A 26,527-nucleotide genomic window follows, 5' to 3' on the forward strand; every position below is an offset into this window, starting at 1 on the left:
ATGTAAATATAAACCAGTGATATAGATTTATTCTTCATTATCATCAGTCATATTTTCAAAAAATGTGATTTTTAATAATTAAGTAACTAGTTCATTGAATATTCGTGTAGAGATTTTTTTTTGATTTATTCTTAAAAATAAAATCAGTGATATAAATTCAACTTTTGAAATAATAATAAATAAAATCAAAAATATTTTTCTAGCATTTTTTTTTTTGCTGATCTTATGATTTTACAATGCTGATTTTACAAATAAGAACAACTCATGTACAAGTTATCAAAATAAATTAAAAGTGAAAGTAGAAATTCGAGATGTCCTCACGGTCTTGTGACAATCATTTCTTTTAAGTTGATGTCATGGACGCTGATGGGCTCCCTTTAGTGGGGTCTGGTGTAGACTATACTAAGGTAATGTTCTGTATGTCTGCTTCATTCTCCCGATGCAAAAGATCTGTTTTTGAGCTTTTATAATATTTGAGTGGGCGTCACCCATGCAGTATTTCTTTTACTGCTATTCAGTAATATCATTAAGGCTTCTCAGATATCTCAGTGTAATTGTTAAAAGAGATATGGTCAAATCAGCACATCCTTTCTGGAAATAGAAAGGTTTTTTAATGCTTTATGCAAGATTGAACACACTTTACTAAATTGAAATATTCATTCAAATGTAATTATAAATATAGTACAGTCAAACTTCATTATCTCAAACCTAGTGAGACTGAGAAAGAACTATATCTGAGATATCTGAGGATTTGAGACATCGAAAGTAAAATACTTAAAGAATATGTGGTTTGGACTTCTGCATTACTTCGACATATCCATGGTATTCGAGATATCGGAGTTCGAGATACCAAAGTTCAACTGTATCTTATGTTTTTACCCAGGTTGAAGCTATTCAACAGAAGAGAACTATTGCATTCATAAACCATTTCATCACCCACACTGCAAGCTTTCTTAATCAGTTCTCCTGTGTTTGTGAGGAAAAACTAGAGCATCTATCTAACAGAATACAAAATCTGGAAATTACACTAAGTTTACTGGAAACAAAGGTATTTACCCATGTTTAACAACCAAAAAAGATGTTTGATAATGTTTTAAGAAGTATTTTATTTTATCTTATCCTCTAGACATTCTATCATGAAAAATTAAAGTACTGTTTTCTAGTTTATATTTTAAGTAGAGTCTCATATCATTTGAAATCTTAAATAACACGAATGCTAAAATATGAATGATTTTATGATCAACAGTTTCAGTCTTTAACTAAAGTAAATGAATTTGTTATAACAATTATACAGCTACATTTATACAATATTGATTAAATTACACATGGATATCCACATCAAACAATCTTGACTTTTCTTGTACATTCTTAGTTGTCTTCAATTCCTGGACTTGACAGTGTAACTGCTCCAACTAGCAGCACCACATCGGCCCCACCAGCTGCCTCAGACACACCAGCCACCACCTCAGGGACCCCATCAGCTCCACCTGCCCCTGGGGCACCACCTCCACCCGTAAGTTTGTGGTCCGTTAGGCATTAAAAGTATCTCAGTGAATACTGTCCAGTTTACCAATAAAATACTGCATAAAAATATTTCAAACATATTATTTTGAAAAAAAATTATTAACATATATTCATTTTATTGAATGTTTTCTGAATGTCGGGAATACTGATTTTTTTTAAAAGAAAATATTTTCTAAACAACCATAATTATTTAATGTTTTCTGTCTTTCTAGCCTACCCAGGATGAGGCACCCCCTCCCCCACCCCCAGAGGAAGAGAATCCCTCTAATCCTGTGTCCAAGGATTCTAGATATGCTAGATTCTTCAAAATGTTACAAGTGGTAAGGCCAATTGTTATAGACATGTTAAATAAAACAATCCTTCTGCACTTGATTACTCATATGAGTTTTGGATAATTTTTTTTTTACTTCCACCTGAATTTGCTACTATATTAGAAAGTTTTATCCCATGTGTGTTTATATCAATTACTGGGTAATTGTAGAAATATTTAATACATGAAATAGCTGTATTGTGATATTTAAAAAATATCTTTTTCCACCAGGGAGTACCAGAACCTGCAGTCAAAAACAAAATGAGAGCTGAAGGACTTAACCCAGATTTACTAGAGTAAGTTCCCCTTTTTGAAAGAGTTGATTTAACATGTTTTTTTTTTGTTTTTTTACACCCAGTGAAGTATTTTACATGCACTCAAAAGTAAAGTTTTTCTTTCTTATTTTCAAAATGAAAAACATCAACTTGCATATTTGAATTAATAAATTTCTGATAATTCCAATCTAAATAAAGCATCATAAAGTATTATTTACTGTAAGTATTCGTTTCCCATGTGGCTTAATTTTTACATTTCAGTGTATATGTTATCTCAAAAGTGATAAATTACCTGTTTTAGAACTTCTTTAGTATTAATCTTGATTTTTCTAAGTTTCTCTAGGCTAACCAGACTCTATATAAATTTTTCAGTACTCCTGATGCCCCTGCCCCTCCAGCAGATGTGAAGAAAGCGGACAGTGACAGTGATTTTAGTGATAGTGATAACGACAGCATGAGTGATTAGGCTTGATAATTACTGTAATTATCACCTGTGTAATTAATAGAACAATTAATCTGCCAATCCTAAGGGAGAAAGGGATAATTTCATTAATGTGGCAGGATAAATGTGTTATGTATGTGAAATCATGTCATTTTGAGTGATGCTTAGCTTGAAAAAAAAATAAAGATCTCTTAGATTTCAAATAGGCATATTTTACAAAAATTAAAATATGTAGGGCAATTTGTGGATTTATTTCATATGTAATTGAAAGATTGTTATGTATATACATGTATATATACTTAAAATGTTAAATAAAACTGTGGATTCCATGACCTATTGTATTACATATTCACTAAATTTAATTTTTAAAAGTAGTCAAAATTTTTATAATGGTAAATTGCAATTAAATTTCAGTAGACTGACATAGAAGAATGTAACTAATTCAAAAATCTTAGTTGTCAATCGTTTAGGATTAGCTGTAATTAGTGAGCTACACTTTTACTAATAGTGGTAAGTTGGTTAATCCTTTTACTAACCCAATCATTCGAGTTATTAAAATACTTACATATCATATAAAAGATTTCAAATATTAGGGTGGTAGATTAACCACATTTTGACTTAATTCCCTTAATTAATCAGCCCTAACAGTGAAGTTGAAATGCACTTCCATGTACAAATACGTGTAGTTAAATGTTTAGAATTGCCACTCTCCTTATTCATTTTTAGCTCACCTGAGCCGAAGGCTCAAGTGAGCTTTTCTGATCACATTTTGTCCGTCATCCGTCCGTCCGTCTTGTCTAAACGTTGTCTGTCTGTTTAAATATTTTTTCACATTTTACTTCTTCTCAAGAACCACTGGGCCAATTTTGACCAAACTTGGTACAAAGCATCCTTGGGTGAAGGGGAATTTAAATTGTTAAAATGAAGGGACATATCCCCTCCCAAGGGGAGATAATCAAGAAGAGACAAAAATAGGGTTGGGTCATTAAAAAATCTTCTTCTCAAGAAGCACTGGGCCAGTTTGAAATATATGGAAGCATCCTGGGGTAGTGTAGATTCTAAATTGTTCAAATCATGACCCCCGGGGGAAGGGCGGGGCCACAAGGAATCAAAGTTTTATATAGGAATATATAGGTAAAATCTTTGAAAATCTTCTTCTCAAGAACCACTGGGCCAGAAAAGCTGAAACTTATGTGGAAGCATCCTGGTATAGTGTAGATTTAAATTGTTCAAATCATGACCCTTTTGGGGAAGGTCGGGGCCACAATGGGGAATCAAAGTTTTATAAAGAAATATATAGGAAAAATCTTTGAAAATCTTCTTCTCAAGAACCACTGGGCCAGAAAAACTGAAACTTATGTGGAAGCATCCTGGTATAGTGTAGATTCTTAATTGTTCACATCATGACCCCCGGGGGAAGGGCGGGGCCACAATGGGGAATGAAAGTTTTACATAGAAATATATAGGAAAAAATCTTTGAAAATCTTCTTCTCAAGAACCACTGGGCCAGAAAAGCTGAAACTTATGTGGAAGCATCCTGGTATAATGTAAATTCTAAATTGTTAAAATAATGACCCCCGGGGGAAGGGTGGGGCTAAAATGGGGAATCAAAGTTTTACATAGAAATATATAGGAAAAATCTTTGAAAATCTTCTGAAGAAGAAACACTGGGCCAGAAAAGCTGAAACTTATGTGGAAGCATCCTGGTGTATGTGATTTAGCAATAAAAATCATGACCGCCGGGGGAAGGGCGGGGCCAAATGGGGTATCAAAGTTTTACATAGAAATATATAGGAAAAATCTTTGAAAATCTTCTTCTCAAGAACCACTGAGCCAGAAAAGCTGAAACTTATGTGGAAGCATCCTGGTATAATGTAGATTCTAAATTGTTCAAATCATGACCCCCGGGGGAAGGGCGGGGCCACAATGGGGAATCAAAGTTTTATATAGAAATATATAGGAAAAATCTTTGAAAATCTTCTTCTCAGGAACCACATAAAAGCTGAAACTTATGTGGAAGCATCCTGGTGTAGTGTAATTAATAAATTGTTCACATCATGACTAAAGGGGAAAGTCGGGGCCACAATGGGGTATCAAAGTTTTACATAGAAATATATAGGAAAAATCTTTGAAAATCTTCTTCTCAAGAACCACTGGGCCAGAAAAGCTGAAACTTATATGGAAGCATCCTGGTATAATGTAGATTCTAAATTGTTCAAATAATGATGCCGGGGGAAGATCGGGGCCACAATGGGGAATCAAAGTTTTATATAGAAATATATAGGAAAAATCTTTGAAAATCTTCTTCTCAAGAACCGCTGGGCCAGAAAGAGTGAAGCTTATGTGGAAGCATTCTGGGGTAGTGTAAATTCTAAATTGTAGGAATCATGACCCCCGGGGGAAGGGCGGGGCCATTGTAGGGAATCAAAGTTTTACATAGAAATATATAGGAAAAATCTTTGAAAATCTTCTTCTCAGGAACCACTGGGCCAAAAAAGCTGAAACATATGTGCCCATGGAAGGATCATGGGGTAGTGTAGATTTCAAAATGTTTAAATTATGATCAGTGGGGTAGGGTGGGGATGCATTATGTATAACAAGGGGGAAATCTGGTAAAGAACAGAATGGTCAAAGCTTCTCAGGTGAGCGATGTGGCCCATGGGCCTCTTGTTTAGGTCACGTCATCCATATTTAGCGACAAATGACCAGATGCAAGCATATTTATTTTATTGAAGGGGGGGATATATGTAACCTTCCATATTTTCAGGTTTTAAGGCAATGCAAATTTAATTCCTTGGTTCTCAGACCTTTTTTTAAAGAAATATGATGAGGGAGCAAGGCATTTTTTAAAAACCTTTTTAATGCCCCCAAACATGATGATGCAGCTTTTTAAATTGTACAAAACCTCAAAAAATGAAGAGGGATGTGATTTGTTGTTTTTATTTTATTGATTTATCAATAAAAAGGGTCAATGAGGCACCCTTGGAAGAGATGAGGGAGGGCCTGAGAACCAAGAAATTAATTTTTTATGGCCATATGACTGCTAAATACATGTATGCAATATAAAGAAACTGCTTCGAAACAGTATTCAGTTTGAAATCGCTGGCATTATATGTACAGGTATCTTTGTACTGCCTACACATAAAACAAAGGGAATCAAGAAAATGGTCTAATTAATAATTTACCAATGTACTAAAGGTGAAAGTCAAAGTCAAAATACATGTAACTTGTCATGAAAAGTAAGAAGGGTGATTATAAACACACATAAACTGAAATAAATATAACTCTTTCAGATCCTTTAATTTCTTTATTTGAAAACATATGCCTGCAAAGATCAAACAGGAGCATTTTCTAATCTTTATCCAAAATACATTTGCTACAACATTGCTTAATTTTTCACACTGTACAATCTTGAACATATTTAGAATACATCAAAAGTTTTAAATCAACAGAGAGAAGGTTTTGTTTCAAACTGATATTCTATTCCCTTTAATATCATTTACAATATTAATCAGGATGAAGGCATAGTAAGATTTATATTCATAGAGAAGACAGGTCCATTGTAAAACACTGGGATACATTTAAAACATGGCACTCCTACTTGGGGATAAATGTCTGCATAAGCGAATAGAGAGATTTAAGTGAAGTGAATTGAAGACATTTCTAATCTGCAGACTTATACTGTTCAGTGAATTATCTCATAAATAACACCATATACATGTATATAAATTATTTACTATTTCTGAAAATACAAATCATTTTCAAATTGACATGAGGCTCATGGGCCACAATGCTCACCTGAGTCATCCTTGTCCTGCTGTTTTTTTTTCACTTAGTGGGATGCTTCAATTTCAATATGACTGACATGGATTTGCTGAGAGGAAGCCCTCATTAATGTTATTTTTTTTTGGCCAAGGCGTCTTGGGAAGAAGATTTATACGATGCTAGCAAATTTTGACTAATTAATTCTTAATGACCTCCCTTTGAAAAAGGGTATGACCTTTTAATTCAATAAAACTTAAATCCCTTTAATCAAAGGGTGCTTTGGGGCTAGTTTGGTTGAAATTGGCCTAGTGTTCTGGAGAAGAAGTAAAAAATGTAAAAACTTTACACATTACACAAAATATTGATGCCAGACACACTTCGATCAGAAAAGCTCACTCAAACCTTTGGCTCAGGTGAGCTCAAACTTAAATCACAAGGAAAATATTCACAATCATGAACTACATGTACCTTTAACCAGGTAAATCTGTCATTGCCATTATTTTTTAAAGTTTGAATTTTCTAGGAACTACATGTAGTTAACTATCAGAATCATTACATGTAAAACTCTTCAAAATACTTTTATTTATATTCACTGAATTTGTACACTGTAAAAATCAGGCCTTTCATGTACAGAAAAATTCAAATTCTATATGACAGCAACTCTCATTGCTACAATGGTGGATATGTTTAATTTTAAAATTACTGAGACATTAATATGCAATTCAAACAAAAAATTACAGTATGTAATATAATTGATTTCTAACATAAAATATAGTAACATGTAGTTTGTATCTGCTGATGGATTACCAAAGCACTTACAATTTAAATATTGTGCATTAATTACTGACTTTGCCATAAAATTTAGATTTTCATCATGCTGCATCAGAGAAATATACAAACATTCTGAGATCCCTGTAAATGTAACAGTACATGTATTAAAGACATACATACTTCATAACACCAAGAATTTTCTAACTGAAAAACCACCTTGCCTTTTTGACAATACCCTGAAATGCTTTATTGTTTTGTAATTGTTAATGTAATTATCATGTGGTTGAATACTGTGCATGTACCATTAAATGCCAGGAAAATTAAGCTTTATACTTGCATCTCAGTATACCTAAAAGTAAAATTATCCTTGAGTGTATACATATTTCTTCGAGTTACTATTAATTGGGAGGTAGTATATTTAATGTAATCTGTTTTATTTAGCTTATAAAAAACTCTTTGTTTTCATATATGAATTTCATTCACCCCATGCACTGTTTGCCAAGTAAAGCTTTACAAAAAGCCAAGGAATGCTATAGTTTTCTGAGCACAGGTAAGCCAGTCCACATCCATCATTATGATGAAAACAAATTACATACAAAATTGTTCATCTCAGAAGAACCTTGCTTGAACAATCACAAGCAAAATCAAAAATAAGAAAAATATAAACTTTTTTATCACAGTAATCTGGTCGGGTTTTCTTCTAAAAACACATTTTCTCCAATAACATTTAAAACTACTTGGACATACTTAAATAAGAAAATTTGGAAATTATCAAGAACTTATCAAAATTTTAAATCATACCACCATTCAATCTCTCTGAAATAGTATTGTTATAATTGCAAGAGACTTTTTTGTAAGTGTTAGTTTAGAAAAAAAAAAATTAGGAATATACCAAAGGATTCTTTCAAAATATGGAAAAGTTAAAATCCAAAAATTGATCAGTTATTGGAGAAAATGTGAGAGAGCAGTTACAAACACATTTTTTCAGCACAAATAAATGACAACATCATTGTAAGTTATAAGTTACACAGATTACAGGAATCTGGGCAGGTGAGGTCGCACAAAAATAAAGCTTACATATTAATTACAACTATAGGGCTGTCATAAATGAGATTTTCCACACTGATATACATGTGCATGTACCATTTGTTCAAAAAAATAATAAAAGCCTAAAGTGACTAAGAGCACAGACATTCAGAAATACTTAATTAAATATTCAATCATACAACTCACCATTGTAGTCTTTGCGAAGACCATGAAAAATGTCTGTTATACTTAAATAAAATTACACATGCCTAAAACAAACATGTCACACAGTAAACTGATTCACTGCAATATTAAATTTTGCTCTTCTATTTGTTCTTACTAATAATACAAAATTTTGATTAGGCAGTATTAATGGAAGCGAGTAGGTGCTTGAAGAAGATAAAGTGCTAGGTCTAATAAATACAGAAGCCAACAAAATCAAGAATGCCCAAAATTTGAATAGTTCTTATACTATCAGGAAGCTTTCTTATAGAGTTTCAACTCATTATAAAAAATTTCAGTCCCATGCTAGTCAAGAAATGCCCAAAGTTGGAGGAAAGATTCGATAATTTTTCTATAGATGTGTGATTTATCTGTATACAGGTATAATGTGATTTTTTTAATTGTGTGATTTTTTTGTGCGAGACTCAAATACTGGTATTTAGTACATGTACCTAATTATAAAATCTATAAATTTTCATTTATTTGTTCAAATTTTAAATAATAATTGCCAAAAGTATATAAATTTTGTAAAACAACAGCATCTTAGCATTTAAACCTGCTTTATCAAATCCTTAAATCCTGTCAGGAATTATCCCAAATCTTCGTTAAATTATATCAAACATGTCTACGTTATATCAAATTTTGTAAACTGGAACAATGAATCAATAATATTACAGTAACAAATTCTGAATCAATAATTATACTTGAAAATGATATTGAATCTACTAATGACAGCCCTCATGTACATATTTAAATCAAGTATTAAACTGCTCACACTTAATTTGTTGACGTACACATTCTTAAAAGAAAAGTATGTAAGACACTGATTTCTAATTGCACAGAAAATATTCAGTTATCACCATGTAAGTTTCATATTTTAAGCACTAGGAAATTAACAACCAATTACACATTTACTTACCATTTATAGGTCACCATGAACGATTCACTGATAACCAAGATTGAACATGAAAAATACCCTTCAAAATATCTCAAAATTATTTGGGAGACTAACCTATTGATATAAGAACTCCAGTTCTGATTTTGTAATTGTCCATATCTGATGTCCACAAAACAGGTAAACAATAAATGTAGAATAATATCATTATATTTCAGATGATATGTTTCACAAATACAAATATCTCTCTATCTAATATTTGCCCCCTAGTGCACATAACTTTTAATTTAATAACGTACATGTATCCACAAAAATACTTTAAAATCATCATAGAAATTAAAATATGTACAGTTTCTTATAAATGTACAAATAACAAAATTCATACATTTTGAATCACTAAGAAAATAGCCAGGCATGCAAAATGAATTACCTTGAACACAAACAGATTGATTTTCTGTTTACAGCTTTGGATTTTTTGGTGCTCTGCTGGATAAAACGAGTTCAATTTATATATATGGTAAAGTTCTTAGCTAGCCTGACCCCCGCCCCCCTTCAGTCAGTCAGCATCCCCCTCGGGAGGAAGCTGGACCTGGGGGAAGGGTTCGGATGGGGAGGGCTGGGGAGGAATAACATGGATGCTCCCGTCTTGTTGCTGTTGGACGATGCCTTGGTCGGGAGGGGCTGTGTCCCCCACAGAGGATAAATTGGATAAGGACTTGCTCTTCACGCACTGGAAATCTACATGGCGGCTCTTGGCTTCTTCTTTTTCCCACGACATGCGGATAAAGGGTCTTTGGACATAATTGTATATAACTGAAAAATTATTATAATTCTTTATAATAATTAACTTGTAGTCTGAAGTTGATTTTTCTCAAGAATACTTTACTGTAATTTAGCTTTGCTTGAATCAATTAGAACAGTTGACAAAGGATTTCTAAATCATATCCATAGTAATTTATGCATTTTGAATTGAACAATTAAGAGAAAATACAAGAAAATTTTTTACAAATTTTATTCACACATACATATACATATAAGTATGTGTACTTTTAAAAGTTTCAATGTAGCACTTTGAACAGGAACTAACAATGCACTAATTTATGATTATCGCTAATTAATCATTTATATACCGTAAATCTGGAAATTTTTGCTGTAGATAAATTTTTAGCAAATTTGCAAGTTCATTGCATTCGCAAAAATATTTTTCTTAAAAAGAAATCACCTTATATAAACAATAAATTCAAACTTAATTGTCAAATTTAAATTCAGTTTCTTTAAAATGAACATCAGAGAATTTCAGATTGACGGTTTTTTTTTTGCACAATTTGTGTAATACATGATTACACCAAAACCACACTTTTAATCGCGTGCGAGAATATTAATCCCACTTGATCTAACATTAAGTCTTATTTGCGAAATAGAAATCGCCATGAACCAATGAATTTGATAAGTATTTGTAGAGAATGTTTCCTCAGTGCAAAAATTTATTATCGCCGATTGATTTCGAAATGAAATCACGAATAAAAGATGAATAATAGTTGGTTTAAAGTAATCTGACAGGCATATCTTACCTTCTATTCCTAGGCGTATCTTTTTCAGTCCTCGCTCCTTCAGCAGTTGTTTGGCCACATCTCTGTTCTCGATGTACTTGAAAAATCTATACAAGTGTGTACTGTACACAACTACAAGAAGAGAAACATTGTATGGTAAATTTCATACATTAAAAACCTACATAAATTATTATGTACATGAATTATATGCAATTCATATGGAACAGAATTTTATAAAAATATAATTATAATCTTGCAAGTTAGTTTTAATTGTTGTATCTTTTCAAAACTATATAACATCTTGTATGATGCATGTAATCACTTTTAATATACAGATACATGATCATTATTCAGACTGTTTTATTCTGGTGAAACTGATAAATTTTCTAGATTTCTCTCTATGGTAAGATTCGGCTTTCCTATGTACATACTCTGAGAGTACTCCTCGCCAAGCGTTTGTGGGGGATAGTCATCGTCCCAATCCAGAATATCATCATCTGTCAGGACCACAATGTGACACTCTCTGTCTCCATTCTGAAAGAAAAACAGAGTTCTTACAAAAATTACACTTTAAGTAGACATCCCCTTGCGTAAACATTTCTGTGTACCAGGTACAGTATGTGTCAAAATAACATTAAAGCTATACTGTAAATTTTGTGTATGTGTCAAAAAAATTCAATGATATACAACACATAATATTGTTGCTATTCCTCTATATAATCATAAGGAATACTTTTATATACGAGAATGAAATTGTCTCTTGTAATTACACGAAAATAAAGTTCTCACGAATAAAAATGATTTACAGTAGTGAGCATTGTCAGATTCAAGTAGATGTATAAGCTGTTTTTATTGTTACCTGAGCACACTGCACCATCTGTGGCAGCAGTAACTCCTCCAGAAAGGCATCAAACTGCTTTTTTTATATTTAAAATTTTCAACTAATTTAACATTAAATTGGCAAAAAAATATCATCTTTTTCAACAAAACATTCTAATTCCATGTCTTGTTCAATAAGTTCTCCTTTATTCAATTCCAAAACTATCATCAGTAACTGACAGTCACAGTAAACAGCTCCAGATGGAAAATACATTCATAACGACTCTGTTGAAATTTCGATAGCTTCTATGCATTATATAAAATTGTCTATAACCTATAATTGTCTTACTCAGGTTTTGACATTTGACAGTGCTGGCATCAAACGGGACCAGGAAATAATCACATGCTTCCCTCAGCTCTCTCACCGTCACACTGGGTGGGCAGCGAATTATTCCTGTTTTGTAGTACTCCTGAATACAATAAGATAACATTTGATAAAACACAACTTGGACAGTTTTATAAATATCATAATGAACAAAGTTTTTCAACAATTCAAAAAGAAATCCTTCCATGCTTTATTCAAAATGAAGAAGAATTAATTTGAGAAACTTAAAAACTTCATACCAGAATAGCTCGAAACACACAGGAAGATATGCCGTCTGCTACCTCATATTCCCCTCTCTCATTGGGACGTATTAAATTGTTCTCCATGGATGATGTGAACATTCTAAAATAAATAAAATTTTAACTCAAACACGTTATTAACTTACAAATCTTAATCATAAGTCTTAATTTGTACTTTATTTAAATTATAATCAAATTTTAAAAAAAATTCCGAAATATACAGAACCCTTGATGATGCAGTTTTTAAAGTTTTTATATAGTATTACATGTATTACCTGCCAAGCATGGTGTTTGGATGTGCTCTAAAAAGATCTTGGTCGACAATGAAGCGCGTCTCATCCACAACTAATGTGAGCCTCTCTCCAAGCCTCGGGCTGCTAACACCGGAGTTAAGCTTGGCCATACCAGCCACCAGACTGTTTTGTGCAATTTCAAAAATTATTGTTTTACACACGCCAGCATGGTGCGCGGCTGAATGTTGCACCTGCTGTGACTACTTTCGCTGTCAGACATTATGTGGATATCTCCGTCATCATTACTGCTGGTAGTCTCTAAGCTGTGTGTTCTGGACCTGTTGACTAGACAAGGCTTAGATTTGGGGGTTCCAAGGCAGCTAAAAAATAAATAATAACAAAACTATACTATAAGAAAAATATCAACTGGATTTTACATGCAAAATCACTAAAGAAGACATCTATTCTAACATGTAAAATTCGAGATTTTTGATGATGCATAAGTCTAATTATTATACTTTCATGTTAAATACTAAAATCTGATTGGGACGCAGTTAACAATCACATGCTTACCCTGAGCCTCTCAACACACGTGACAACGGGTAACACAACGGTAATGGGCCTTATAGGTCACCTGAGCATTATGCAACAACTTTCCAGTGACTGAATTTGATTCATGTTTAAAGCCAGATGCTATAGCATTCACAATTTTGAAAGAGGCACCATTGATCATTATAACAATACATTTAGCAGTTGCTTAAAATTTAATCAAACAAAGGTTAGGGGACAAAAAATGCATGTCAACTAATCAGTTGCCCCTTTCACACATATCACCTGACCCTAAAAGCCTAGATCCACATATTGCACAATTTTTAAAAAGGCATCCTTGCTTTTAAAAAATATTTGAAAATACCAAGGAGCAGATTTCAAACAATACATTCAAAAATATATACCAGAATGGCCCTAAACACACAGGGGCCTTGATATTCACAATTCTGCTAGATCATATTCCCCTCTCTCATCATAACTATATAGATATGTTCACCTGCGTAATACCTAGGAGTAGAAAGGAAAATTTTAAAAAATAAATTTTGTAACTCAAACACATGATATCACAATTTTACAAATTCTGTTCATCAACTATATACTTAATTTTTATTTAATCTAAGAAAAAAATTAAAATTTATTTAAAATTATATAATCAGAATATACAGAACCCTGACCCTGATGCCATAAAGTTGATAATTTTTGTAGGCACCCTTGCATCATCATAACTATGCACTTGCTTAGTTAATTTAATACCCAGGAGCAGAGAAGAAGATTTTCAAAGAATTCATGTATTTTCTCTATATAATCTACAGAGCCCCAACCTAACACCAGAACCCCTGACCCTGGGGCCATAAAATTCACAACTTTGTGAGCCTCTCTAACTAAGCACTTAGTTTATTTATTTAATACCTAGGAGAGAAGAAGATTTTCAAAGAATTCATGTATTTTCACCAGCCATCCTAACACCAGAACCCCTGACCCTGGGGCCATTAAATTCACAATTTTGGTGGAGGCACTCTTGCTCATTATAACTATGCAGTTAGTTGGTTTATTTAATACCCCAAAGCAGAGAAGAAGATTTTCAAAGAAATAATGCATTTTTACTATATACTACTTTAGCTGTCAGCACTATGTGAACCCTTATCCCCAGGGCCATGAATTTCACAATTTTGGTAGAGGACTCAATGCTGTGTGTTGCTAACAGTTTGACTGCTTGATGTCCAGGAGTAAAGAAGAAGATTTTCAAAGATTGCACTAATTTCAGTGGTTTTGGCCCCACCCCTCAGGCCCCAAGGCAGCTAAAACATAAATAACAACATTATTATATTATTATATATCACCCATAGATGCTTTGTGCCAAATTTGGTTGAAATCATATGGTTGCAGAGAAGAACATGAAAATGTTCAAATGTTAACGGACGACGCACGACGCACAGAGACGGATAATAACAGTAAAGCAAAGGTCACCATATATAGGATATCTGTCGCACTTTCATTATTTTAAAGGACTTGTCCCTATTTAAATTTACTCAGATTTATCTGTATTTAAAAAGCACCATTTATATAATAAAGCTTTCACACTTTGTAAAGGATGTTTTCCCATCAAGGCACTGCTTTAAAATGATTTTGGCTTACACACTACAAGGGTAAAATTTTCTTGTATAACAGTATATTCTTTTGATTATTATCAAATATGGTATATACAATAATAAATTACAACTCTTGGACATGTTAGAGCTTTCAGACTGCAGCATTACCTGGTACTCTTTATACAAGTTTTCTTTCTGTCTTCCGTCTCGGAGTAGTAGTCTGTGTCGCTACTATTGCTGTCGTAACTATGATCGGTCTTCTGATGGTGTTTGTGGCGGCGATAGGCCATCCCATCAAAGGGGAGGGAGGTCTATCAGGAAAAGTCACCGGTTTTATCTCATGTGTAACACCTATAAAACAACAATGTAATGAAACATTGGTAACTTTATATATACAAATTAACAATCTGTACCAAGTTTATTATCCATTATTAAAAGAACCACAGTCCCTTAAAAAAAGAAAATTGATTTTTGACGAATGAACCCTTTATTATCTTATTTTTTGCCTACTTATCAGATATACACAATATAAAAAGTTTTTACAAGAAAATTCTCAAAATAACAACGTCATGCCATCATACCGCTGATACTGTCACTGATAGTCATGCATTGCATACAGAACAAGTTTACGCTAAATAAAAATTATGTGCAAAACAAACAATACAAATATTTGTGTCACTAATCAGGAAATTTATCAAACTTTCTGAAAAATAAAGCAATATAAACCCTTTTGGCTGAAAATGCTGAGAAAAAGTTAATTGTCACACTTACAACACAAAACGGAAACACTTTTTCACAATAATACCGCAATGCAATGTGGGAACACTAAGGGCCTTTATCTACAGTGCAGCTCAAAAATTTTGTTTAAGGAGTGGTTGAATCAGATATTACAATAATATAGGAATAAAAGTTTATTTTATTCATTTGTTTTGTTCTATTTATTTCAGTTAAATATATTTTTTTCTTTTGTTTCAAATCTGATTTTTTTTTTCACATCCCTGTAACCGAAGATTCGGGGACATATAGCTTTTGCCCTGTCCGTCCGTCCGTGTTTGGCCCCAGAAACTTGACCCTTGTTTGCTTAAAACTTTTGAGTGCTTGGGGTTTTGGCCTTCATATTTTACAGGTGTATTCATTATGGCAAGACCTTTCTTCGGGTGCCACCTAATTTGACCTCTTGAATTTGACCTTGAAGTTTGACCAACTTTTAAAAAAATCACCAACTATCTAACCTTGGCCATGAATATTTTTTGCTTACTCAGTGCTAGGACTTTCATACTGCACATGTGTATTCATTGTGACAAACTTTGATATTTTTGACCATTTGACTTTGACCTTAGAGTTTGGCCCACTTCTAAAAATCTTTAACCTTGGTCATAACTACAGATTGTACTAGGGTTTTTATTATTCACAGGTGTATTCATGTGACAAGACCTTCTTAGAATATCAAGAATATTGACGTTTTGGCCTTGACCTGGAAGTTTGACTTGCATTTGACCTGTTTTACATTTTTTCGAGGTCGTGACTTAATAAAATTAGATTAATACTGGGTTATGACGATAAATCTTTTGGTTCTCATGAACTGACTGGAGATTATAACGCTTAATAAAATCCCCTCACTACAAATAATTCACTCAAGTTTTGAAAACCGTAACACCCCCTCCCCCATGTTGCACCCCCCCCACACACACACACAATGTACATATGTCAACATTAAAAGATGTCATCTCGAAATTTATAATACATGTAAACCTATCGAACAGTGCAATGGACAAATTTGAAGAATTGTGGACAGGTTTAGAATATGCATGATTATTTAAATGGTGCATGCATGGATCTCGAAGAAAATGAAAAAAAAATACACGTATGCCCACCACCACCGCTTTAAAAAACAAGAAATCAATGATCCTCGCATGAATGATAGGGTACTGAAAAGACCAATTACAATAAAGTTGTGGATGAACTCTCAAGCGACCACTTCCAAAACATACACAAGTGCTAAACTCTTAATCACGCCAAACTAAATCTGAACTATTTAAACATGATTAAGTACCCCAAATCCATCGTAATATTTTGTCTTTGTAACAAAACTTTCACCCGCACTGCCGCTTAATACATGATATTTAAAAACTGTTATAAGGGTATTAACATTTCGTTCCTTCATTGAGCATTTACGACAGACTGGACAGACTGTGAAAAAAGTTGTGAAGTAAATATTTTGTTTACAATAACTTAATGCAATTATGATAAAACTGTAAAATTCTAAGGATCCGCCGAAGTTTCGAAGAAGGGGATAAAAAATGCCGAAGAAGCACGCGGCGGCCCCCGGCCCCCGCAAACCCCCCGTGAGGGCGCCGGCGGAGGACAGGGACCCTAATCATATAAACGACCAACTAAAGGTGAGAAAACTGTCCAGTTTATTATAAATAGGGTCTATGTAAATAATGACAAATTATGTTTTGCGTTTTGATTCCGAAGACTATGGAAAGTAACTTTTGATTAGTTTTTAAAAATTATATCTAAAGACATATACATGCATTATCATTATGGTAGATGTATGGGTATACGAGTATGTAATTTCTACAATGATTGGGAATTGGGAGAATCTACAATAAAAATGAATAAATGTATACTGGCACTAATATTTTTACAATGCTTTTAAAAGTAACTAGGAGTAATTGGTTTGGAAGCTAAAATCTTTATTTACTAATTAATTTTTGAGTTGTTTCAAAATGGAAATATAGGCAAGGAAAATTGAAACAGACGAAAGAAGTTTTTCATTATTATTATTTTTTTTAAAGATTAAACTACAGTATATTTTTAAAAATGTTTTTGGGATGTTTTCCCCAATACGCACCGGGTACCCCCCTTTTCCCTTTTGCAATCTTCAATTCTTTTTTTCTTCTTCAAATAACGTTATTTAATTAATGAATACTTCAAATATAAATGACAAGTGAACATCTATCTATTTATATATATTTTTTTAACAGTTTGGTTTTTATCACGTCTTTGGTGAGCCGTACGGGACTAGGAGCGCAGACTGTACATGGGAGTTCTCCAGGACTTTTTATGACTGTTTTATTGGCTTTATTTACAAACTGATCACCTTCTTCACTGCTCCATGTATAGCATCATGGTGGGGATGTGAATTTGCCATAATAGCATTCCAACATGTCTGGTGCATTACCCCTTGTTTTAAATGCGTAGAAATTGTTTTTTCTTTATTCACCAGAATATTTAGAAGTTGTATGAGATGTTGCATTTATCCTCCTTGCCGTGCTTTCGGACACATCTTTATATTGTTTAGAAAGGAGGGAATAAATGATGAAGAAGATGACAATCCATTTTACCATCTCCAAAAAGCGCCTGTAAGGAAAACGAGAATTATACAAACTCCGTCTCGTAAGAATAAAGTGGCTCCTGAAAAAGCTGAGAAACCAAATCAGGCGAAGAAAAAAGAAGTGGCGGATCCCAATGTTATGCCAGGAGTGGTGGCTATTTCTGTAGCTAACGAAATAGAGGATCCAGAAGATTATTTAGGCGAGAAGGCTAATATGGTGAACGCAATTAAGCGACAAATGCTAATGTGAAAGAAAATGGGATGGGTCTGTGATCTGTTGATTACTTGTATATGTATACATTTATAACTTTAAAAGATATTAAAGGATTTATAATTTATTTTGTTGTAATTTTTTATTGATTTATAATGCGCTTTACAAGTGAATGAGCCAAAATCACGCTCTTTTTATTCAAACACCCTCCCTTTTTTAATGAGAACTTTTTAAAATTAATCTTAATTCAGACCAGACTAGTTCTTAATAGAAAAGTTTAATATACGGTTGACGAGTACAGATACAAAACTTAATTGACAGTTTAATTTATATAAACAGTGTATAAATGTTTTTGAAAGGCAAGGTTCTCGGTATCATAATTAGTTTTGTTAATTTTGCAAGAAATATCTCGAACAACAGTTATAGGCGTAATAGATCTACCAAATTCTATATCCTAATAGCGACAGGACCCTGGATTACCCTGATATCATTTATTTTTGCGGACCAAGAAGCTTTCGCATGTTGACATAAAAATAATCAGTCGACTCTGCACATGCTTACTGCATGGTTGTTTGTCATATGATCAAAGGGGGCTAAATGTGATCGGTCAACGGATAAAACAAAAATTTAACCGCTTTAGCCAGCCCCTAAAACCCTGATGTTTCGAGGATGCCTAAATTCTTGCACAGCCCTGTATATACTAGATACTTACAGGATACAAAGTGGTCAACAAATTTTCAGTAATATTCTACATACTGCTAAGGTGCATTGATTTCAGCTCTGTGGCTTCAAGAGGGGGAGGGGGGTTGGGGGGTACTTACCTTATGGGCGAATTGGAATCTTAATCAATATATATGTTGACACAGGAGACGAAAGGTTAGTATATCAAAGACAAAAATTATAGCTATAATAAAGCCATTCAAATATACAATAAAGAAAGTCCGAATTTAAGGAAATGCAATTTTTTATGCATCAGAAGATGTTAAGATATAAAAACCCTTCAATCTGCAATTAGAAGTACAGTGATTTAAGCAGTTCCGGATCGTAACGGGAAAAACACTCGGTAAATTATTTTTGCAGGACTTGGGTTTGATTTCTATATTGAAATAAATAGGCCTTTATTTACTCTTTCAAGCCACATTAATATTTTGTTCAAAACGTTATACTTTATAATCGAAGTTTTCCAATTAAAATATGCTGGAGTTCAAGCAGTTTAGATGATTTCAAGTAGTTCCGGTTTTCGCCACCTATCGTTGTTATTTATGTACCAGTCCATATAAAAATCATGCAAAAGGTGATTCACTCAGGTTCTCAGAATTCAATGATTTTCCACACATAGATTTCTCTTGACCTATGATCCATGTATGTAAAATAAAAAATGTGTTGGAGCATGGTTACTATGGAAACCTGATCAAAGTAATTTCCTTAGCAACCAGCCAATTTTTCTATTTGAAGGCACTGAAAATCACTGATCTTTAAAGCCTGAAATTATATACAAAAACTTTTACAATAATTCTAATTTACTGGTATGATAAAGACACACACTTTATTTGTTGAAAACACACAAGACATTGCTATTTTATCTGAAGCTAGTACTATGGTAGACATTAGAATATGTGTATATTTTTGCATTTTTGCTGATTCAGCATTTTCCTTGTTTTCGACAATATTCAAGGTCAATTGAAAAAAAATACCAAGCTAATACAGATATTGCATGACTTTCACATAAAAGTAGAGAACTTTCTCTTTTACAGATTGACTTTGAAAGCGTGGGTTTTTTGAAAAATCCTATTCGTTGCTTAGCAACAAAATTGGATGTTTTGATAACTAAAAAGTGAAAAATGGTAAAGGGTTGGGTAAAAAATCTTATAAATTTTTATCTTTTTGTGGCAGATACAATTTTTCAAGTAATAGAAAATAACTCTCATATAATTTTAAAATGAAAGAATAATTTATAATCATTTATCTCCATGGCAACAGGATTTTTTCCCTAGCAACAATGCAAAAACAGTTATTTTTTAGCCCTTTTAAAATATGTATTTTAAAATAAATCGACAATTATTCTCAAAATTGTAATTGGGCAAATTGTCAATTTAACATGGGTTTGAAATAAGTAAATTTTACTTTATTAACCCATGGCAACAATTCTGAATACCTAGCAACCAATTTTGTAACCACTTTACCTTTTTACATACAGTAATTTATATAGTAAGTTTAAATGAGATTTTCCAAAAATGGCCTTCTGAATGAAAAATAAAAACAAATAGATACAAGTAGTATTTATAAAAATATCTCTGTTGATGAAAAGATTCCACAGAGTAACTAATTCTTGGGTTGCCATGGTAATAAGTTGCACACTGGCCAAAAAACAAACTTTTTGTTTGCAAAGTACACTAAAGCTGTACCTGGCCCCCATCCAGTTTTTGCTTAATGGGCTAAACTAACTGGTCATTCAAGTATCTTCAGCATTTTTTCTTCTACAGAAATTATATTTTTTATGATTACCATGGATATAATAACGTGATATTGAATTATTGTAGCTTAGGTACTATTCTATTAGCTGGAGAACTGTAGCTCTCTGCTTGAGAAAATTCGGACAGATAAAGCAGAGAGCTACAGATCTAACGTTGTAAAAGCCTTCGATTTACGCCGACGATCTTTTGTCGCTCACGTCGGGTATTTTTGCTTCTTTTTTATACTTCCCTCGGTTTTAAAATATAACTATGATTATAATCATACATTTAACTTAAATTCTTGATACTTTACTTACCATTCAACGCCAACAAATTGCTGTTTTTGGTTACGGACGTCAAAACGGAACTCTTTTAAACCGACAAACTATGAAACTACAAAACTATATACAGGACTGTTCGGACTGTTAAAAAGTAAATAAACTTTAATAAATTATTTTTAAAAAAAAAAGAGTTAAAAATATACATGTAATTAATTATAGGATACAATTCTAAAAGCCGGAGAAAGTTTAAACTTCACGAAATAAATTACCTGAAGTAGCGACAAAAAATCGGCGGCGTAAATTTAAAGGTTTTTACAACGCTAGGATCAGTAGCTCTCTGCTTTCGTTATCAGTCCGACTCCGAATTTTCTCAAGCAGAGAGCTGCACTTCTGTAGCTACTATTCTACGTGAAAGATAAAGGCTCTCATAAAGCTTTGTTAAATTTTCCAGGCAAGAACCTCTAGGAATTTTTGTGAGACCCGTAAAGGTTTCTCTAAGGGTTGAATCTATTTAAGACATTTTTTGTGAAAAGGTCTATTGGTTTTGAAAGTATCTGGAAATCAATCGCTGTACTTTGAAATGGAAGATTGATTGATTGATTGTATGTTGTTAACGTTCCTCTCGAGAATTTTTCATTTTTATGAAGACGCCACCACTTGCTGTCTGTTTGCCTGTTTGTCCGCAAAAACTTTAACCTTGCCCATATCGTTTCATTTAGTGGAGCTATGACTTTCATATTTCACAGGTGTGTTCCTTGTGATAAGACCTTTCTTTGAGTACCACCAAATTTGACCGGAGTTTGACCCGCTTTTACACAAAAATTTCAAACTTTATCTTTGGCCATATCTTTTGAACAATAGATACCAGGACTTTTATACTTCAAATATGTATTTTTTGTGGAAAAACCTTTCATTTCATTGGATACGAACACCTTGGCCTTTTGACCTTGACCCTAAACATTTCCATACTTATGAAAAAAAAAAATTATATTTCACAACTGTAATACCCCTCTTTGGATACCAATATATTAAATTTGCATTTAAGAAAAGTTTAATCTTCGTTATGTTGCCACATGGGGGCATCAGTGTTTCACAAACGCATCTTGTTGTACATGGTATAACAGGTAAAACAACAAAACAGGGAACTTCAGATAATATGTATTTTCTGATGATATAACAGAATTTACATAATACAGTTTATTGTAAAGTAGTATTATCAGAATGCAGTATTGTGATGCTGAGGATGTGTATCCTTTTAAAAAAGACTATTGTAATTGCTAGTGCTTGCTTGAGAGGGCTAGCAACTGAAAAGATGGCTCTTTATATAGCGAGGCAATAGAAGTTCCTTGCTGCACATCTGTAGCTTGCTGGCCTGAAGCAAATTGGGATTGATGACTCCAGTTTTTTTTATGCCCCCGTAAACAAAGTTTCGGAGATATATAGTTTTTGTTGTGTCCGTCCGTCTGTCTAGCTGTCCCTCCGTCTAGCTGTTTATGTATTTGTCCACAAATCTTTAACCTTGCTTTTAACTTTTGATTTAGTGGAGCTATGACTTTCATATATCACATGTGTATTCCTTGTGACAAGACCTTTCTTTGGGTATCACCAAATTTGTCCTTTTGGTCTTGACCTTGGAGTTTGACCCACTTTTACCAAAAATTCTAAACTTTTACTTTGACCATATTTTTTGAACAGTAGGTACCAGGACTTTTATACTTTATTATATGCATTTTTTGTGGCATGACCTTTCAATGAGTACCAACAACTTTGACCTTTTGACTTTGACCATGGAGATTTCCGTACTTATGAAAAATCTTTAACCTTGGTCATAACATTTGAACAGTAAGAGATTTTATACTTCACATACATGTATGTTATCCTTGTGATAAGGGGCTTCATTGGATATCAAGAACTTTGACCCTTTGACCTTGGAGTTTGACCTATTTTTCAAATACAACTTTGAACATAATTTTTGAAAGGTTAGAACAAGGGCTTTCATAATTCAAGTATTCAATCCTTGTGACAAGACCTATCATTTGATATAAAGATTCTTGACCCCTTTACCTTCGAGTTTGACCTTATTTTACACAAAAAATCCAAAATTTTTCTTTGGCTGTAATTTTTAAACGGTAGTTACATGTACTAAGAATTTCATATTTCAAATATCAATTCTTTGTGGCAACAGTCCTTTCATTTCAAACCAACAATTTTGACCTTGATCTTGGACATTTCCATACTTACGAAAAAACATTGGACATAACAATTGAACAGTAAGGGCTAGGTCTTTCATACTTTAAATATGTTATCCTTGTGGTAAGACCTTTTATTGAATACTAACAACTTTGACCCTTTGACCTTGGCCTTGGATTTTGACATACTTTTTACAAACTTTAACCTTGGTCATAATTTTTGAACAGTAAGGGCTAGAGCTTTCATTCTTTACATATGTAATCCTTCTGACAAGACCTTTTGTCAAAAAGAAACAAATTTGACCTTGACCTTGGAGTTTGACCTACTTTTTACAAACTTGAACCTTGGCCATAACTTTTGAACGGTAAGGGCCAGCACTTGCATACTTACCATATATGTAATCTTTGGAACAAGGCCTTTCTTCAAAAACCAACAACCTTGACCCCTTGACCTTGACCCATGATTTTGTCTTACCTTTAAAAATATTAACCTTGATCATAACCTTTGAACAGGTGGTGCTAGGGTTTTATATTTCACAATTGTATTTTTTTAGCTCACCTGAGCCGAAGGCCCAAGTGAGCTTTTCTGATCACATTTTGTCCGTCGTCCGTCTGTCTGTCCGTCTGTAAACTTTTCACATTTTCGACTTCTTCTGAAGAACCACAGGGCCAATTTTGACCAAACTGGGTACAAAGCATCCTTAGGTGATGGGGAATTTAAATTGAAAAAATGAAGGGCCAAGTCCCCTCACAAGGGGAGATAATCAAGAAAAGACAAAAATAGGGTGGGGTCATTAAAAAATCTTCTTCTCAAGAACTACTGAGCCAGAAGAGCTGAAACTTATGTGTAAGCATCCTGGGGTAGTGTAGATATTAAATTGTTCAAACCATGACCCCCGGGGTTAGGGCGGGGCCACAATGGGGAATTAAAGTTTTACATAGAAATATATAAGAAAATTATTTGAAAATCTTCTCCTCAAGAGGCACATGGCCAGAAAAGCTGAAACTTATGTGGAAACATCCTGGGGTAGTGTAGATTCTATATTATTCAAATCATGACCCCCTGGGGTAGGGCGGGGCCACAATGGGGAATCAAAGTTTTACATAGAAATATATAGGAAAATTCTTTGAAAATCTTCTCAAGAACCACTGGGCCAGAAAAACTGAAATTTATTTGCTCATCCAAGCATCTTGAGGTATTGTAGATTTCAAAATGTCTAAATCATAATCAGTGGGGTAGGGTGGGGATGCATCATGTATTAAAAGGGAAAAAATCTGGTAAAGAACAGAATGGTCAAAGCTTCTCAGGTGAGCGATGTAGCCCATGGGCCTCTTGTTTTATATTTTACCCCAGAGAACTATATTAGTTCAATATGCACTAATTACTCTCTGTGCCTTTGTAAAGGAAACATAGAAAGATATGTTTGATTATTTCTTAATTGACAATTATATAAAATTAATTGTCTAATCATTTGTGTGATTATTATTGAAAGCGGTACTCAAGATATCTATTCATGCACTGTCATTTTCAATATGCATTTTGATTTCATATTAATTTCTTCATTTTTAGGAGAGAGAAGTGTGTAGAAAAAGGAGCCTATAGGCCCACATTACTCACTTAAGCACATTTGCCTTGAAAGAACAGAAATCAGATCAGTTTGAAATGTCTATGGGGGAGAATTTTGAATTTACACTACCTGAAGATGCTTCCATTTCAATATTACTAATCACAGTTTTGTTGTTCATGAGGGGAAGAACCAAGGCCCCTTCTCAGCGGCAGGCGTTGTCACGATAAAGATCCCTCAATGCTCAATGGCCCTGAGTGCCAAGTAAAGGTCAAAATTTGAAGCCCTTAACCGACATACGGTGACGTCTCCATATGAGTGAAAAATTCTCGAGAGGGACGTTAAACAATATACAATCAATCAATCAATCATACGTTAAACTTTGAACTCCTCTTGTGGAAAGTTATGATGAAATAGTTCTTAAGAAGTAACAAATGTAAAATGTCTACAGACAAACAGACAGGCAGATACCAAACAAAATGTTAACAGAAAAACATTTATACACTAATGAAATTTTTCTAGAATGTAAAGCTGTAGAATTTTTAAATAAGAATTTTTAAATGATGAATTGATCTCAATGATAATAATTTTTTTTAACCTGTAACATTAGAAAATTTCAAAATTTGGGTTTATTACGCAGTTGCTAAGGAACACTAGCTTGTAAGCGTACTCATGGTAACCATAAAAATATACAGTTGATTAAATTATGAATTTTAAAGCTTTTTGAGTGTTTGCTTATTGCAATGCTAGCAAAAGTATTACTAATAATTATTTATAGAAGCTAAAATTTCAAATATTTTGGCCACATATAGTTTGCTTTCTGGTCATTGTGTATTAAGTTGCCATGGCAACCCAAGCATAATTTGATTATGGGATCTTGTCATCCATACAAATGTTTTGTTACATAATAACATTGTATCTGAAGTTATTTATTTTTCATTTATAACGTCTTTTGTGGAAGATCTCATTTCAGCCCTAAAAATTTACCGAAAAAATGCCTTAAAATGCCTGAATGAAAAAGTAAATTGTAGATACAAAGTGGTTGTTAAGTGTTCAGAATTGTACCCATGGGTTAATAAAGTACCAAAATAACTTTATCAGACCCATATTAAATTGAAATTTATGCCCAATCGCATATTTAAGAAAAAATATTTATGCGTATCTATCAAATCTATACCAAAAAGGCCAAAAAATAACTGTTTTTGCATTGTTGCTAGGGAAAAAATCCTGTTGCCATAGAGATAAATGATTATAAATTATTCTTTCATTTTAAAATTATATGAGAGTTATTTTCTATTACTTGAAAACTTATATCTGCCACAAAAAGATAAAAAATTATAAGATTTTTTACCGAACCCTTTACCATTTTTCACTTTTTAGTTATCAAAACATCCAATTTTGTTGCTAGGCAACGAATAGGATTTTTCAAAAAACCCACGCTTTCAAAGTCAATCAGTAAAAGAGAAAGTTCTCTACTTTTATGTGAAAGTCATGCAAAATCTGTATTAGCTTGGTATTTTTTTTAAATTGACCTTGAATATTGTCAAAAACAAGGAAAATGCTGAATCAGCAAAAATGCAAAAACATACATATATTCTCATGTCTAACATAGTACTAGCTTCAGATAAAATAGCAATGTCTTGTGTGTTTTCAACAAATAAAGTGTGTGTCTTTATCATACCAGTAAATGAGAATTATTGTAAAAGTTTTTATATATTATTTCAGGCTTTAAAGACAAGTGATTTTCAGTGCCTTCAAATAGAAAAATTGGCTGGTTGCTAAGGAAATTACTTTGATCAGGTTTCCATAGTAACCATGATCCAACACATTTTTTATTTTACATACATGGATCATAGGTCAAGAGAAATCTATGTGTGGAAAATCATTGAATTCT

General features: G+C 33.1%; 3 protein-coding genes across 3 annotated transcripts; 2 read left to right on the plus strand and 1 right to left on the minus strand.

Annotated features, from left to right (window-relative positions):
• Window positions 1-271: 271 nt before the first annotated feature.
• LOC134265729 (WASH complex subunit 3-like) lies at window positions 272-2,883 on the plus strand. The gene is made up of 6 exons (XM_062747951.1): window positions 272-407; window positions 884-1,048; window positions 1,373-1,513; window positions 1,737-1,844; window positions 2,066-2,130; window positions 2,482-2,883. Exons 1-6 carry the CDS (start codon window positions 357-359, stop codon window positions 2,573-2,575), a joined length of 624 nt encoding a protein of 207 aa, XP_062603935.1. The 5' UTR covers window positions 272-356; the 3' UTR covers window positions 2,576-2,883.
• Window positions 2,884-8,762: 5,879 nt separating this feature from the next.
• LOC134265743 (BTB/POZ domain-containing protein 10-like) lies at window positions 8,763-14,939 on the minus strand. The gene is given in 9 exon segments (XM_062747964.1): window positions 8,763-10,100; window positions 10,802-10,912; window positions 11,212-11,314; window positions 11,640-11,696; window positions 11,881-12,069; window positions 12,224-12,326; window positions 12,499-12,655; window positions 12,658-12,836; window positions 14,763-14,939. Coding segments are annotated over 9 exon segments (1,335 nt in total). The 5' UTR covers window positions 14,885-14,939; the 3' UTR covers window positions 8,763-9,786.
• A 1,955-nt stretch (window positions 14,940-16,894) lies between these two features.
• LOC134265730 (caveolin-3-like) lies at window positions 16,895-18,184 on the plus strand. Its single transcript, XM_062747952.1, has 2 exons — window positions 16,895-16,993; window positions 17,585-18,184. Exons 1-2 carry the CDS (start codon window positions 16,895-16,897, stop codon window positions 18,182-18,184), a joined length of 699 nt encoding a protein of 232 aa, XP_062603936.1.
• The last annotated feature ends 8,343 nt before the right edge of the window (window positions 18,185-26,527 follow it).

Source organism: Saccostrea cucullata, unplaced genomic scaffold (genome assembly GCF_032062105.1).
Source record: "Saccostrea cucullata isolate Sc308-1 unplaced genomic scaffold, CSIRO_AGI_Scuc_v1 ctg1232, whole genome shotgun sequence".
Taxonomy (NCBI): Eukaryota; Metazoa; Mollusca; class Bivalvia; order Ostreida; family Ostreidae; genus Saccostrea; species Saccostrea cuccullata.

What these genes read in the sequence shown, in the direction of transcription:
- LOC134265729 (XM_062747951.1), top strand. Translation starts at nt 357, where the DNA reads ATGGACGCTGATGGGCTCCCTTTAGTGGGGTCTGGTGTAGACTATACT. An exon ending in TAAGTTTACTGGAAACAAAG is followed by an intron (nt 1,049 to 1,372) that starts GTATTTACCCAT and finishes GTACATTCTTAG; the next exon opens with TTGTCTTCAATTCCTGGACT. An exon ending in CTTAACCCAGATTTACTAGA is followed by an intron (nt 2,131 to 2,481) that starts GTAAGTTCCCCT and finishes TAAATTTTTCAG; the next exon opens with TACTCCTGATGCCCCTGCCC.
- LOC134265730 (XM_062747952.1), top strand. Translation starts at nt 16,895, where the DNA reads ATGCCGAAGAAGCACGCGGCGGCCCCCGGCCCCCGCAAACCCCCCGTG. An exon ending in ATATAAACGACCAACTAAAG is followed by an intron (nt 16,994 to 17,584) that starts GTGAGAAAACTG and finishes TTTTTTTAACAG; the next exon opens with TTTGGTTTTTATCACGTCTT.